The 13,049-nt window shown below is 50.5% G+C and overlaps 1 protein-coding gene across 1 annotated transcript in view; it reads left to right on the top strand.

The window, feature by feature from the left end:
• The window catches only part of CDH23 (cadherin related 23), a 168,580-nt gene that overhangs the window by 76,879 nt on the left and 78,652 nt on the right, over positions 1-13,049 (top strand). Inside the window, exons 10-11 of the mRNA XM_058841359.1 lie at positions 5,158-5,270; positions 7,205-7,393. Coding sequence (XP_058697342.1) covers positions 5,158-5,270; positions 7,205-7,393 — 302 coding nt within the window. The remainder of the gene's footprint in view (positions 1-5,157; positions 5,271-7,204; positions 7,394-13,049) is intronic.

The raw sequence follows: 13,049 nt of genomic DNA, 5'->3' as shown, positions 1-13,049 counted from the left end.
TATGAAAATACAGCATGAATCCTTGAGGAAAGGTCAAGTGGCCAAAGAGGTCTCTGTGAAAAACGAGGTTCACATATCTTTCATATAAAATTTGAAAAGTTTAATAGAAAGACAATTAGGAGATAGAAATAAAGACCAAGCCCTCAGCCTCCGTAGCTTGGCCTGACTTGATAAAGAAGGCAGGGCAACGCAAACGGCTTCCCTAAAACCCTTAAACCGGAGGTGGGGGAGAACCCTTGGAAGCGAGGACTTGCCCGTTTTGCTATTCCCTACGTGGCTCCAGCTTTTTCCCACATTTGGCTCGCCCGGTGAGCTGCTGGGGTGTTGAAGCCCTCGTAAATCACACCTGCTGGGAGGGCCTTCCCGCCTGATTTAAGGGCAGCCGTCACAGCGGAACGCTTCTGTAGGAGGACACGCTGATGGGTGGAAAAGTGCCTGGTGCCTGGGTTATCCATCAAAAGCTGATTTTTCCCACCCTGCCAATGCAAGGGGATGAGGCAGCACAAAGCAAAGATGGTGGCTGCGGTCAAAGCCCCTCTTTTCTTGGCTCAGTTGCTCCCCATCTTCCTCCACGCTGCTTTTTTTGTCGTCACGTTGGCACCTGGCTTTGGCTCCCTGGCAATCCGGGAACCATTGGCAAGAGATATGATTTGGGATAATGGTTTGCGTGGCAGGTGGTCCCCCGGCAAATGGCCCCGGGTAATTAAAACTATCCATTCCCTTTTATGTGTAAATAAGAAACAAAAGCATCTCTTCTGTTTAATTTCTGGGACTTCCTGTTTAACTTCTCAGGATTTAATATGTTTTCAAGGCTGAGCAACCTGGTCTAGTGCAAGGTGTCCCTGCCCGTGGTAGGGGCTTGGAATGAGATGATCTCTAAGGTCTAAGGTTGGAAAACCCAAAACAGTCTGGGATTCAATGTTGACAACCAGTGGAGAAAGATGAACCTGGACCACCTCTGTTCATGTTGCAGCCAGCAAAAACAATTGGCTCTGAGATGGCTTTTAATAGAGGAATTTTAGAAAGCTGTGGAGCCTGGAGATGTGAGGTTTATGTCAAAAAGCCCCTTTTAGGTGGCGTGGGGGAGTGATGGTTGAGGTCTGAGCCTCAGAATCCTTTTGTGTGAAGAATTACACTCAGAGCAGAAACTCTGCAGGTTCTGTTCTCCTCTGGTACTTGGCCACAGCTCCCAGGAGACCTGGGAGGGGGGTTGCACCTTGGGTGATAAATATCTCCTTTTATTTCCTTGTACTGTACATTCCGACTTAAAAACGGGAACTTTTGTGCGCGCATTTGATGTGAGCTCCTTTGGCGGCTCTGCAAAATCAGGAGTTCTGCTGGTTGTGCTAGAATGGACAAATCCTTTGGGAAAGATACTAAAACGGCCTGCTTGCAGGGCAGGATGTGAGCAGGAGCGCTGGCACACAGCTTTGGGCTCAGATCTGTTATCCCAGAGAGCTGCATCTTCCCAGAAGAGCAGCAAAACCAAAGTCCTGAGCAGGAGAAGGGGGCACTGTTTTTACACAGCACCTCGATTTCCCTGTTGTAATAACTGGTTTTCCTTTGGAAACGACTTGTTGCCTTGGAATTTAAGCACGGGGCAAGGTCCCTGCCCTGGCAGTGCTTCCCTGCCTGCAGCCTGGGGGCAGAAACTCAAGGTGAGGAGCAGCGAGGTGCTCACGGCAGCTGATGGACTATTTATACGCTAATAACTGTGTCTGTTGCTGACTCCGTGAACCACATCCAACAGCATCTATTTCGGTGCCCGAGGAGCCCTGACGGAGCACATTTTGATTAATAAATTATCTGGAGCAAGGTGTGTGATGGGCTCCCCTTTCACATCTCGTGAAAGTCACCCGCTCCAAGTTCAGCGGCGGCTTCCCAACATGAGCAGCCCTTCCTGTAGAGGGGGGTGGGAAAATTATCCTGCCCTGGGAAAACAGCTTGCCCTGACTGACAGGCAGCTCTTCACTAGAGCAGGGCAGTAGCTGCATCTCTCCCTCCAAGGGATTTGAAAGGTGCTCAAAGGCTAAAGGGGTAGGGAGGAAGGAGGAGATATTGATGGGGGGTTTTTTTTCCCCCTTTTTTTTTTTTCCTTTTTCTTTCCCCTCCACCCCCTTCCTCTAGGTTTGAGCCAGTACTTTTAACGGCCTTTTAAAACTGAGAGCTTGGTTGAGGGCAATTAAACATTATGGCTCTCATCTATAAAACCCCTCGTTATAGCAGTGTTTCTCTGAAATGATGCCTATGCCACCATCCGTTCCTCAATGAGCTTGGAAAAACACTCTGAATGGACTCCTGTGATCCATCCCAGTGCTCCCAACCCAGCATCCCGTCAGTGCCTGCCTTCCCAGGCCCCTGCCCGGCTGCAGTGTGTGCAGGAGCTGCTGCTGTCCCTCTTCCTGCACACGGACAGATGGATGGGAAGCTTCTCCTTCTTCTTGACCCATAACAAAAAGCTGGGTTTGTAGGTCCTGAGCAAGCCTGTTCCTTGCCAGGGAGGAGCAACAGGTCTGCCAGAAGTGGATTCATGCTGCTGTCCCAAAGTTCTCAATTTTTTTCTTGTTGTCATTCTCCCCTTTCCCTCTGTCTTTCTGATATTTAAAACATTTTCTGCTTTGTTTTCCTTCTCTCTGCCCCCATTTTTGCTGCTCAGCCTTTCCTTTCCCATCCTTTAATTTCTGCCACATCCCTGCTTATACTTCTGGTCTCTCCAGAGAGAGGAAAGACAAAATTGGCTAATTTTCCCCCCACCCTATTTTGTTCTTTCCTTTGTTCTCAGTAAAGTGAAGGCACATGAAAATGATCAGAGAGATTTTGGCAAGGAAAATGTCTCGGGAAATGGGCATTGTTCAGCAGTGTGATGGCTTCAGCAGGGATCACTGGTCAGAGCAGCGAGGAAGTGGTGGCTGGAGAGGTTTTGGAGACACCTCTTGCCCTAAATTTGCAAATTTGCAAAGCCAGGAATTCTCTGCGAGTAGAAAGGAAGCCCCAGGATGAGTATCTGATGGTGCTGGGGAGGCTGAGCTAGAGAAAAGTCTCTGATGTGCAGCCTGGGAGGCCTTTGGGTCCCCAATTTAGTTGCCCATCCTTCAACAGGCAACTGTGGCTGTCGAAGTTTCATATTTTCCCATTTTCAAATGTGAAATGCATAACCATTTTCAGGACATGGAACACAGTGCCGTGTTTAGTCGAATTCCTGCCCTATTGACCTAATTCCACTAAATTCCATTGTCCCAGAACTTTATATCAGGGGGAGGTGACCCCAAGGCATAAACTTTACCATGGCAACCTGGGGTCCTGGTGCATTTAGGCACCTGGCAGCACAATCCAACCCATCTCATGGAGTGTCCTTCAAAGCTGGGATGGGAAGAAGCTTCCTAAGGGGTCAGCCATAAATTACAGAGTGGGAAGTCAGGATGGAAAGAAGGGAATTATCTGAGGGAGGAGCCTGGAGATCTTCATGTCCAACAGCAAAAGATCAGGGAAAAAACCCTCAAGGCTGTTGCTAATATTTTAAGTAGCCTGGCATCAGCTCATTAAGCTGGCAAGCTGTCAGTGGGGCATTTCGGATGGAGAGAAGAGAGGAGCAAGGGCAGGAATGGGAGGAATTCGGTCCAGGAGGAAGAGAGAGTGGCTCAGTAACGGGGGAAAGGTGTTGAGGCTCTTAGGGCTCTGGGAGAGAGAGAGGGCAGGTGGCTCCTGGGGTGGGAGGCAGGGGATGGCCAGACCCCAAGGCTTTGGCCATCCTGAGAAAGGTGCAGCTGTGATCAAACAGAGGGTGGAAGGGAACAAGGTGGATGCTGAATGATGGGAAACAACTTTCTGTGGCAGCAGATCCGTCTTGCAGCTCCCTTCCAGGGAAATGACAAATGCTGTGCGTGTTTGGTTCGTGCTGAGACGTATTGAGAAGACAGGATTTATTTTTTCCTTCCCTTCAGCTGGGATGACTGGAATGTACCTGCAGGGTTTCCTGGCTCCCGTCTGCGTCTGGTTAAGGGGTTCCTGCGTGCCTTGAGATGCTGAGGGGAGCTGTGTGGGGTGACCATGTGCCTGGATACAACCTCCTTGGTCATCACTAATTCAGCAGCCTGCTCTGCTTTGGTGTCAGGCTGGTGTCAGGTGTCCCAGGCTCCACACACCAACTGCTGGCTTTTGTCTGGCTCACAGGGAGAGCACCTGGAGCGCATTCCCGAGCAGGACATCGTCCTGGGAGAGCACCTGGAGAGTATTCCTGAGCAGGACATCGTCCTTTTTGTATCTGTTGGCCATGGCACCCGAGCATCTTGTCTTAATCCTCCCTGGGGGACTAATTCCAGAGGAGGATTCAAGCTGGGGAGGGATGGGCTGGGATGGGATGGGAATGGGAATGGTCTGTGGAGGTAGCCAGGCGTGCTGGCTGCTTGCTTGCATGTATGGACAGGCACAGGGGCCAAATTTGGCTCCAGTAGAGGAAAACCAGGCAGATGCACAGGGTCAACACATGGCAAGAGCATAAAAGCAGGGCAAGCGACAACACTATTTTGCTGATATTTTCACTGGCTTCAAATGCATCCAGCTAAGAAATTCCTGAGCTGTGTGAGGCCTCTCTATTACTTGATAGAATTTTTTTCTTTCTTTAAGCTCTGCAGCCTCTCCTTGAGTACATGTGGACTTGTATCCCCCTCAGCCCCACAGCTCAACCACTGCCTGTTATGTGGAGAATTCCTCATGAGCTTGGTACATCTGTGCCTCCCTATGATTATCCTGGACTGATGTCCCTTAACTCCTGTATTTTAGGAGAGGGGCCATGCCCAACCCACCACACCCTGCAAATGCAGGTGGTCACTCAGAGGGGAGCAGCTGGATTTGGTCCTGCTTTCAGCTTTGCTGTTGCAGATTTTAATAACTAAAACCCTTTTAAATTCTTCAGCTGCCTCCAGCACTGGCAACTTTTGGCCATGGAAGGAGAGCCCTATTTTGAGCCCTAAGCTGGGACAGATGAGAAGAGGAGTGTTGCAGCCATGACATTTTAAAGCACGTTGGAGTGGTGTGTCAGGATCCTGGAGCCCACTGCTTGGAGCTGGTCCCCTCTTGCTTCCCTCCCTGTTTCCTCCAGCACTCTCTGGGATCAGCTGTGCTGGCTGCTTGTGCTCACATTCCTGTTATTTTTCTCAGGTAACACCAACAGCATCTTTGCACTGGACTACATCAGCGGAGCTTTAACCCTGAATGGGCCCCTGGACCGGGAAAATCCCCTCTACAGCGCTGGATTCATCCTCACAGTGAAGGTGAGACCTGCTCCAGCCGGGAAGAGCAGGATGGGGAGGACATCCTGCCTGGGGACACCCCCTCCAGGTAGCACTGCAAACCTGGGATCTGCTGTTCTCTTGGGCATCTGGAGCCACGATGTGCTGTCCAAGTGAGGCGTTAAACACAGCCCCCTTGTCTGGTGGCCCAAAACACGATTTACTCAATATGGATGTATGAGGGCATTTTTGCTGTCCCGCCCGTGGCCGTGCCTGCTGGCAGTGTGCAGGTGCCCCAGGGTTGCATACAGCACCAGACACATACTCAGGCACCTGAATTGTGCCTACTTTTGCCTGTTTTCCCTCTTTCTCCCCACCAAAACCCTGGATAAACGTGACATTTTGTCTTGTTGGCAGGCAGTGGTGTAACAGGGCATCATCCCTGACTGCCCGGCACAGGGAAGGAGCGATGCTGGAAGTTGCCTTGTCAAGGAAAGGCACTGGAGCGTGGCTTTCCAGCCCCACCAGCCCCACCTGAGAGTGGCTCCCTGGCTCTGCTCACAGCCCTGTAATTAAAATCAATACCAAGCTGGGCAGCTGGTTGGAAACACATTTAGAACTATAGATTCTGCTGGGCTGGGGTGGGGAAAAATCAGCAGCCTAGGAAGGGTCATTGATTGGGAGGGAGGCAGACAGCACATCACCTTCTTGTTTTAGCAAGTGTGATGCTTCCTTGGAGGTGGGCAGAGGGACGAGAAATAACCCCTCTAGGTCCCAGACACAGTTCATACCATGAGGCTTTGTGTGTGAGGAAGAGATCCTCAACCATCCCTGGTATCATTCAGGCTTTTACAGTTTCAAAAATCAAGAGGGGGAGGGTTGTCTGGTTTTAATGGGGACAAAAATATCTGTTTAATCTTGGAAAGGCTTGTGAGCCTGAAAACTCGCCCGTTTTCCTCCCTGCATGACAATGGAGTTCCAACCATATTCTGTTGATCTGATAGATTTCCATGTCCTCTCCCCACAAACTTCGCATCCTCCCGCAAATGCCAGCTCTCTGCGTCCCACATCCCCGGGACCCAAAATGTTCTCTGCTGCACTCATCCTGGAGCACACAGTGAAAATACAGCTGGATTGCTCCTCGCTGGGATCAGCCTGTTCTGCTGCTGTGTGCAGAAGCAGTGAATAGCAATGAGCCGTGTGGGTCGTGATAGCGTTGCTTTTCCATGCCCACAGCAAAGCAAGATTATCCAAAGGACAAGAGGAGGGACTCGGCTTGAAAAGGCTGTTTTATGAGTCTTGCTTCTCTGGCATTAAAATCTGCACTCCCTCCTTTTGGGAAGGCAGAATTAAGGTCCTTCTTGAGACAGAGGTGTGATGTGGACTCATGACTCAGCTCTGTATTTAGACACGTGTTGCCAAACCTATTTTAAGGTCTAAGTCTTCTTTTCCTCTGGCGCCCTAGTTATCCATCCCTGTTTTTTCCAGCACACTGTGTGGGTCACTGTCAGCTCTCAGTCCCCCATCAGGGATGGCAGAGGACAGAGCAGGAGTTCTCTCTGCCCCGCTGAGCCTTCCCCTCTTTTCTGGGCTCTCCCCTACGTCTCACAAGGGACATTTTTTGTTGTTGTTGTTGTTGTTTAAATGCCCATGGCAGGGAAACCTCCTACTTGTTCTTGCGTGACTCCAGATCCTGCCAACCTGTTGCATGACAGGCAAGGAAGAACTTGGCCACAGCCATCCTAAGGGAAACGTTGTACCCCTGGGAAGTTTTTTGAGAGCGTTGTGGGACCAAAGCACGAGTGATGGGAGTTAATGTGTTAATGGAACAATGGCAGTGCCAGTTGGGCATCCTTCCCTGGCAAAGTGGAGGAAGAGAAAGCTGCAAGTCTCTCACCACACCATGCACACTTTCTTCACTGGAGAACACTTTTCTCCCTGGAGAGTAAAGGCTGGCCTGTTTTCTCTCCTTGCAGGGAACAGAGCTGAACGATGACCGCACTCCCTCCAACGCCAGCGTCACCACCACCTTCAACATCCTGGTCATTGACGTCAACGACAACGCTCCCGAGTTCAACAGCTCCGAGTACAGCGTGTCCATCCCAGAGCTGGCCCAGGTGGGCTTTGCCCTTCCCCTCTTCATCCAGGTGCAGGACAAGGATGAGGTGAGGTATCCTCTCCCTGCTTTGCGGGGTAGCGCTGGTTTGGTTTTGGGGTTTTGGGGAGAAGTCGCTGAGGTACCCGTGATGAAGTGCACGGTTCTGTCCCAACATCCACTTTTTCAGCTCTCGCTGCTGCCTGTTTTCTGTGTACCCCAAGCCCAGTTTCCCTCCACAGTGTGCAGGCACTAATGCAGTCAGGATTGCACAGCCCCTGAGAGCCAGAAAATAGGATTGCCTGGGAGGCTGATCCCCGCCTGTTTCTGAGGGCTCTTGTCAGGCAGTGCTTTGCCAGTCTGGTTTAGAAAAGGAGGAGTTTTCCCTCCAGGCTCCCAGGGGGGGGACCTGCCAGGGACAGGGAAGACAATGATCCCTGAGCTCTCTGTCCCAGGAGGCACGGGTGCTGCTGCTGTCAGGGAGGAGGCAGGAGATGCCCCTCGGATTAGGGAGGACTGGGATACCAGTTCATCACTGCAAACAAGCCAGGAGCATTGGAGGCTCCTTCCTCCCACGTGTCAGTGGAGCTCCCATTTGTCACGCGCCGACCCGTGCCGTGTTTGGGATTGCAGCCTCTTTTCCAGCCTTGGGCTCCCAGCCTTCAATTACTCTGATTATCTGACTTGTGCAGTTCACGTCTGGCTGCTCCTGTGTGCTGGTTCCACCCCCCAGCCCCGCCACGCTGCTGGGTGTCTGCTCCAAACCAGTGCTGACACCTCATGGTGAGCTGTCCAAAATCGCTCGGGAAGGCTCTGCCTGCAGGCTCCTGCTGTTCCCATTCGTCTTCAGGCTGAGCAGGAGATGAGGGGAGAGGGTTTGTCACAATAAATGGGTTGGGTTGGAAGGGAGCTGAAGGATCATCTCGTTCCAAGCACCCTGCCACGGGCAGGCACAGCTTCCACTAGACCAGGTGGCTCAGAGCTCCATCCAGCAACCTGGCAAAACATCGTCAGGATGTTTGCCTGGTGCTTCAAGTAACAGGAAACAAAACATCCCCCAAAATACTGGTGGGTCAGTTAAACATGTGAATCTTTTGAGTTGCCTTTTCTGGCTGAGAAGGTGGATTTGCTGCTCCCCAGCAAATGCTGGGTGGAGTTCACCTCATCTCATCATTCCACCCAGAAATCCCTTTTTTTTTTTTTCATCTGAAGTGATTATGACACAGAACTAATAACCTGATGTCACCATCCAGGAGTTATGAGTTCAGCCTGAAGAGGTGCAGATGAGCTATTAAGCAGATAAAGAGACTGTTTTTTCTTGAAAATGTCAATTGCTAATAAAGAAGATATGGATATGACAGATGCTTAGGATAGCTTCTGAATAGAGCTGCTGTCGTGCTTGCTGAGAGATGTCAGCAGATCCATTCTTGAAGGGCATTGTAACACTTCTGTTTGTGCCACCAGGATGAAGGATCTGTCATTATTTCTGGTTAAAAGCTCATTTTACTGGAGTGACTCCCATTCAAGAATTCACTTTTCAGCCTTGCTAATTTTAAAATAGGAGAATAAAAAATAGCCTCGCCTTCCCCATCGCACCAGCAAAAAAATACACGCTGTTCTTTTGATGTATTTCTTTAACTTCCTGAGATTTCCCCAAAAGAATTGGCTGAGATTTTTAAAACTGCTGAGAGAGGATCTCTTTTGCTAAGGGAGTCTGAAGGAGTTTTACTGTACACGTCTTCAGAGACCATCATATTAGCACGGATTGCTTTGACCGTGGCATTATTTTCACTGATAAGAAGCAGAGGAGAGCTGATTCTTGGAATATCTGGAGGGAGGAAAGTTAGAAGCAATTGGTTACCTTTTTTTCTGCATTATCCCGTGATGGATCCTCCTTATTTCCTCTCACGGATGCTTGCAACTGGGTTAACTGTCACGGTAGCGCTTTTGGGGGGGGAAAAAAAGGGAGAAGATGCCCAGCTTCTGCATGTGAGATAGAAGCAGGACTGCACCTGCAGCCAGCACTACTTCCCACAGAAGTATTTGCAGAACTCTGAAGACCCACCAACTTTCAGTGGAAAAACTGCAGAAAGGTTCGATTGTTGCCTGACAATCGACATTTTGCATGCTCAAGTACCCCGTGAGAGCTGTGAGGGCTTTACAAACCATCTGGATTAGAGGTAGCTGGGACAGCAGCGGGCTCTCTTGCCTCTCCATGGATGCAGGCGTGGAGGGACGCGTTGGCAAGGACCGAGGTCTTCAGGCAGGGATGTGACTGAGGATGTGGCTGACAGAAGCTGTTCTGGCAGCGCTGGCTTCATGCTGGAGATGACACAACTCATTTGTGTAAGGGGCAGAGGGAAACAAGAAGAGAACTATACACAACTCCAGGGAAAGCAGGGAGAGAAATAAATGAGAGCAGATGGGTTGAGGACATGGGAAATCAAAACCGGAGTCTTCGGGAAGATCACTTTGCTTGAGTTTGTCTCCTGCCTCCCAGCTTATGTCACGAAATCCTGGGAGAGCCCCTTGGCAGATTGGCTTATTTCCTGAGCCAGGCCACCCAGCCTGGTTCTGGCCCCTCCAGAAAATTCAGGCACTGCCCCTTCAGCCCTCCAGCTTGTTGAGGTCCTGCTTTGACAGAGCAGCCCACACCTGGATTTTGCCCCGTGCAGGGGTCCTGTGGGTCTGGGTGGTTTTGGGGAGCCTTCCTGCCATCGTGCCTTTGTAGAGCTGGGGAAAGGGCTGTCACATGGGTCTGGCCTTTAACACGCACTGTGTGGGCTGCCAAGGCTGTTAAACAAGGCTTTTCAAAACCAGGCCCACACAGCCTTTTTTAACCGTGGGGTTTTTGGCCTTTCTTCCTTCTGGTGTGTTTTGCACAAACTGAAATGACGGCTTTTGGAAGGAGTCAGATTAAACGATTCAGCAAAGCACTTAAAAATGCATTTCCCAGGCACACTTGAAAGCCTGTGCTTGGATTTTCCTCTGTGCTGTAAGTGCCTTTCTGTGGCTCAGCTGGCATTAACCTCTCACACAAGGTTCTCAAGCGAGTGTCTCCAAGGAGAAGCCCTTCCTCGGAGCCAGGACCCTGCAGACTCCCAGCTTTCACCCCCCAAAACGTGGCCATGGTGTTGCTCCAGGAGGAGCTGGCTGGGGCTGCGAGGTGGGATGGGGGTGCTCCTCAAGAGGGAGGCAACCGAGCCCAGCCGAGGTGGCCCCTCTAGTGGATTTTGGGGGTGGCCAAGAGGTGTTCAACCAGGTGTGCTGGTGTTCTGCATCGTCTGGGACTTATTGAAAGAGAAATCAGTGCACAGGCTTTGCACAGGCTTTTCAACCTGTCTTGCAGAAGGGGTCCGAGCTGCCCCGGGCACGGGGTTGGAATGAGCTGAGCTTTGTGATCCCTTCCAACCCAGACTGTTCTGGGGTTCTATGAGCCAAGAAAAAAGCATTAATTGCTGTGCAGCTGAGTTTCTCTCCCAGCCAGATAGACACCAGACCCCTGAGCAGCTTTCCCAAGGCATTCAAGAGCTGTTTATGAAAATCCATTGAGGTTTCCCAGTGTTTTGACTGAGCCTGTACTCAACTGGACACCCCCAGGCTGTGGTTGGGTTCTCCTCTCATTCACATTGTGGTGGTTCAGCAGGGGGGGAATAAATCCTGTGTGTGAGGCAGAAGATTAAAGCATTAGCTCACCTGCTTTTACAGCAAGGTTTGGTTCCAGGTTGAGAACAAGAGCTGTGGAACAGGCTGGTGTTAATTCCGAGGGCTCATCTGCTGCTGGGCTGGCTGATTTGGGGGATGTGGGTGTCCTTTTTGGGTATGCTGGTGTTCTGTACCTGGTGGCTTGATGCAGGATCACAGGGAGAAATGTCAAGGGTTTGGCCATCCAGGAAAAGGAGCAGGGCATCCTTCAGGGAATCCCCCATTCCCTATGGCTCCAAGATCCATGGATGCCTGTTAAGGGAAACTCTGCCAGGGCATGCCAGGGAAACCAGCTCTCCCATCTCGGCTTCCACTCGATTTTCCTCGACTCAGTTGAGTGAAGAGGAAGAAAAGGGCAGAAGCTGTCTGGAGCACCGCTATTGTGGCCTGACATTTTAAAAATCATTTTGAAGCAATTCCCTAAAATAAGCATATCGAGGAAGGTAAATGGGGAATTTAAAATCAGGGAAATCTGGGCCATGGGAATACGCTGTCTTTGTTGCACAGAGCTCCACCAGAGACCCCCACCAGGATATCCTGCGTGCCCATGCGTGTGCAGGTGGCAGTATATGATTCATCCAGAGCATATATATATGCATATGACAGGCACAAGCACTATAAATATGATCTACAAGGCAAGAAACTGTAAAGGGGAATTGACGGCACACGAGTATTCTCTCCCAAAAGTGCCAGCTGCCAGTCGGGCTGAATTAGATTTCACAGGGGTTTTTGCAATACATGGAATTCACCAGCAAATTACCCTTAAAGAGGGAAAATCAATCATTTGGAGCAGAGATAAGCTGAAGGCGAGGCAGCCTCGGATTGATCCCGTCTGTGCAGGCGTGTGTGGAATTCAGCAGATAACCTGGGGAGAGCGGGGAAGGAGAGAAAACTCCTCCAGGAGGGAGGGAACGGGCAAGGACTGACACTTAGGATGGACAAAAAGATGGGAGAGTAGGGCTGCTAGCATGGGGAGGAGGATCAGAAGGGCTGGGGAGCATTTTGCTCCAGGCATGCTGCATCCCAGTGAATTCCTTGGGGATGCAGAAGACAAACACCAGTGCCCAGTGAGCCCTCGAAGGGGTTATTGGAGCCAGGTGGAAGAGGGATGCTGGGATCCAGAGCTGGCTGGGCAGTGGGAGAGGGGCAGGCAACACCCAGAGAGGCTGTTCTGAGTTAAATGTTTTGAAATGGGTGCAGGGAATAACCCCCTTCATGCCTCGTGTTTTCAGGGGAGGGATTAAGTACCATTTGTGTCTGACTCACTAGAGCCAGGCCGAAATTATCCGAGCCCTACAGAAAAGCACTAGTTGCTTTCAAAAAAAAAAAACCCAACTTCTTCTTTCCCCCTCCTTCACCTCCGCTCCCAAATTCTCAGCTCTTTCCTTTCTTTGTAGATTTCCCAGAATGAGGAATATCAAATTCTCCATAGCTTGTTGTGGGTAATAGCCCAGGAAGTGCCTAGGAGGTGACTGGGAGGAAAGCTGGAGTTGCACTGGATTTTGTGCTTCAGGAAGGTGGGGCTCTCCATTTTGGAAAAGCAAATTACACTGGGGGACCCAAAGGCGGGTCTGTGCTGAGGCAGTGTGAAAAGGACAAACCAAGAGGATTCCCAGACTGCTTTTCCCAAGTCTAGTTCATTTTGTGCTGAAAGTGATTGCAGGAAATCAACCTACCCATGGACCTCAGGGAATGGTGTGATTGAGGAAGGGTTGTCTGCTTGTCTAGGGATTTGGATTATTTTATTTTTTACTTTGTTTTCTTGTGTAGCCATTGGTAAGAGATGATAAATATTTGCTGTGACTGCTGGAAGGTAGAATAATTCCTGAAGTTTTCCAGGTGTGCTTCCAGGAGGAAGGGGCTGAGTGGGAGCATTAGTGATGGATGAAGCCAGCAGGTGATAGTGGGCCAAAAAAGCAGCGACAGAAATGATCATCCATCCTCAGTCCCAGCTGACGTGGCTGCCCCAGCCTCCTGTGGGAGAAGGGGTTTCCCAATTCTTGCTGAACTCTGCCACGTGA

The sequence above is a fragment of the Poecile atricapillus genome, chromosome 6 (genome assembly GCF_030490865.1).
Source record: "Poecile atricapillus isolate bPoeAtr1 chromosome 6, bPoeAtr1.hap1, whole genome shotgun sequence".
NCBI lineage: Eukaryota > Metazoa > Chordata > Aves > Passeriformes > Paridae > Poecile > Poecile atricapillus.
The sequence above is the reverse complement of the archived record's forward strand: the minus strand, read 5'-3'. Positions and strand labels throughout refer to the sequence as shown.